Consider the following 2,656-nt stretch of genomic DNA (forward strand, 5'->3'; position numbering starts at 1 on the left):
CTAGTCGGAAAGGGCTCTTATCCCGGGCAGGGAAGCACAAGGGGAGAGCGGAGCTTCACTCCTGTCAGATGAGGAAAGGGAGGACATGTGATCAGTGTCAGCCAATAGACGCTCAGGACAATCGCAGCCAATCACCGAGCAGCTGCTGTACATATAAGAGGCGCCCCCATCTCTGTTCTCAGAGTTTTTCCCTCGCAGAATAATTGTTTTAGTGGATTCCCGTGTTATACGATGGCAGAGACCGCACCAGCCGCCGCTGTTCCTCTCACCGAGCCGGCCGCCAAATCCAAGAATCAGCCGAAAAAACCTGCAGCAGGGGGCGCCAAGAAAACCAAAAAACCCTCCGGTCCCAGCGTGTCCGAGCTCATCATGAAAGCCGTGTCCGCCTCCAAAGAGCGCAGTGGGGTGTCTCTGGCCGCCCTGAAGAAGGCTCTGGCTGCTGGAGGATACGATGTAGACAAGAACAACAGCCGCCTGAAGATGGCGCTCAAGACTCTGGTGACCAAGGAAACCCTTCTCCAGGTGAAAGGCAGCGGCGCCTCCGGCTCCTTCAAGCTGAACAAGAAGCAACTGGAGACTAAGGACAAAGCGGTCAAGAAGAAGCCGGCGGCTGCTGCCAAATCCCCGAAGAAGACTCCGGCCAAGAGCCTGACAAAGGCCAAGAGGCCTGCCGCTGCCAAGAAGGTGGCGAAGAGCCCCAAGAAGCCAAAACCTGCCCCCAAGAAAATAACAAAGAGCCCAGCAAAGAAGGCGGCAAAGCCCAAAGCTGCCAAGAGTCCGGCTAAGAAAGCTGCCAAGAGTCCGGCTAAGAAAGCTGCCAAGAGTCCGGCTAAGAAAGCTGCCAAGAGTCCGGCTAAGAAAGCTGCCAAGAGTCCGGCTAAGAAAGCTGCCAAGAGTCCGGCTAAGAAAGCTGCCAAGAGTCCGGCTAAGAAAGCTGCCAAGATTCCGGCTAAGAAGGCGTCTAAGTCCAGGAAGACCGTGACGAAGAAATAACCGAGAGCCGCCCGCTACTTGTCCCACAAAGGCTCTTTTCAGAGCCACCACCTTCTCCCCGGCAGAGCTGTATGATCACTGGCCGCTGTTTCCTCCGGTACAGACAGCAGCGCGATCCTGAGATAAAGGAGGCGCTATCATCGCGTGTGCACGGAGGAGCTTCATGTCCCTGTTACTCTATGACAAGTGTCATTTCTGGTCATCTGCGCTGAACGCCATAGCTGCTGTATCCAGACCTCCACAGTGTCCGTCCCGTCACTATGGTGTAACATCCAGGCAGAGTTTATCAGGTCACAGTCCACCAGGTGTAATGTGTGAATAAGGACCGGGGCAGCAATAGACTTGTAGCTTACAGCACAGGATCCACGTGAAGGAGGCCGATGGTTTACACTCTCTCCGGTGTAAATAGAGCACAATGTCCCCTGCTCCTCATTACACGTGGTGGATGGTGACCCTTATATGCTGCCTCTGGATGTGGGGCACAGTGTCCTGTGTAAGGATGGGGTGGGGGATTTTCCTTTTGTGTGATCTATAAAACCACTGCAGCGGCGGATGATGGGGAAGTAGTCTCTTATATAACGCTGTGTACGTGATCTGCGGACATGGAAATACAGTGAGCTGTTACTGATGATAACTAATTCGCAGAGAGCTGGAGAAATGATCTTATTAACGCCCCCTGCTGTACAAGCTGCGTCTGGACATCATGTAAACCGGTGTCCGCCTCTTCGGAACGGTGATTGGTCGCGAATATCACATTTGCTTTGTCGGGCGCATATTTTTTATGAACAAGCCAATAGAATGTAGGGGTGTGCCTTTCACGGACCAATGAGGACACGCTCAAGTGTATAAATACTCTGCGCTTTCCTCTCCTCGTATCAGTCTACTAGTGTGCACGTTGTTGGAGAGCTATGGCCAGAACAAAGCAGACTGCGCGTAAATCCACCGGCGGGAAAGCGCCCCGCAAGCAGCTGGCTACTAAAGCTGCACGGAAGAGCGCTCCCGCTACCGGCGGAGTGAAGAAGCCTCATCGTTACCGCCCGGGCACAGTCGCTCTCCGTGAAATCCGCCGCTACCAGAAGTCCACCGAGCTTCTTATCCGTAAGCTGCCCTTCCAGCGCCTGGTGCGAGAGATCGCTCAGGACTTCAAGACCGATCTGCGCTTCCAGAGCTCAGCAGTCATGGCTCTGCAGGAGGCCAGCGAGGCTTATCTGGTCGGACTGTTTGAGGATACCAACCTGTGCGCCATCCACGCCAAGAGGGTCACCATCATGCCCAAAGACATTCAACTGGCCCGCAGGATTCGTGGGGAGAGGGCTTAGGTCTGAACCCGGCACAGACTACAACACAAAGGCTCTTTTCAGAGCCACCAAATTCTCCCTCAAACGAGCTGAATCCTTTTCATCCGTTATTCTACCGGGGCGCTGGCTTCTCTGTGCTCTGCTATTAATATGTGGAGGTGCCATGTTAACCCTTTTCAGTGCTTAGTTAGCGCCATTTACACTATAGCCAGTCCCCGTCTCTAGCACTCACGTTATCCGGCCCTTTCAGCAGTCCTGTCATGTGTTATGCCGGATGTCTGCGCTGTATTCCTCACCTCCCTCTCCGGCTGTATCGCAGTGATAACACGCCCCACTCCTCACTGATGACCGCACATCGCTCTTCC

General features: G+C 54.1%; 2 protein-coding genes across 2 annotated transcripts; both read left to right on the plus strand.

The window, feature by feature from the left end:
* The first annotated feature begins 231 nt into the window (after nt 1-231).
* LOC142663351 (histone H1.01-like) lies at nt 232-993 on the plus strand. The gene has a single exon (XM_075841957.1). It carries the CDS (start codon nt 232-234, stop codon nt 991-993), a length of 762 nt encoding a protein of 253 aa, XP_075698072.1.
* A 908-nt stretch (nt 994-1,901) lies between these two features.
* LOC142663064 (histone H3) lies at nt 1,902-2,312 on the plus strand. The gene has a single exon (XM_075841362.1). The coding sequence runs from the start codon at nt 1,902-1,904 to the stop codon at nt 2,310-2,312; it is 411 nt and encodes a 136-aa protein (XP_075697477.1).
* The last annotated feature ends 344 nt before the right edge of the window (nt 2,313-2,656 follow it).

Source organism: Rhinoderma darwinii, chromosome 11 (genome assembly GCF_050947455.1).
Source record: "Rhinoderma darwinii isolate aRhiDar2 chromosome 11, aRhiDar2.hap1, whole genome shotgun sequence".
NCBI classification, from domain to species: domain Eukaryota; kingdom Metazoa; phylum Chordata; class Amphibia; order Anura; family Rhinodermatidae; genus Rhinoderma; species Rhinoderma darwinii.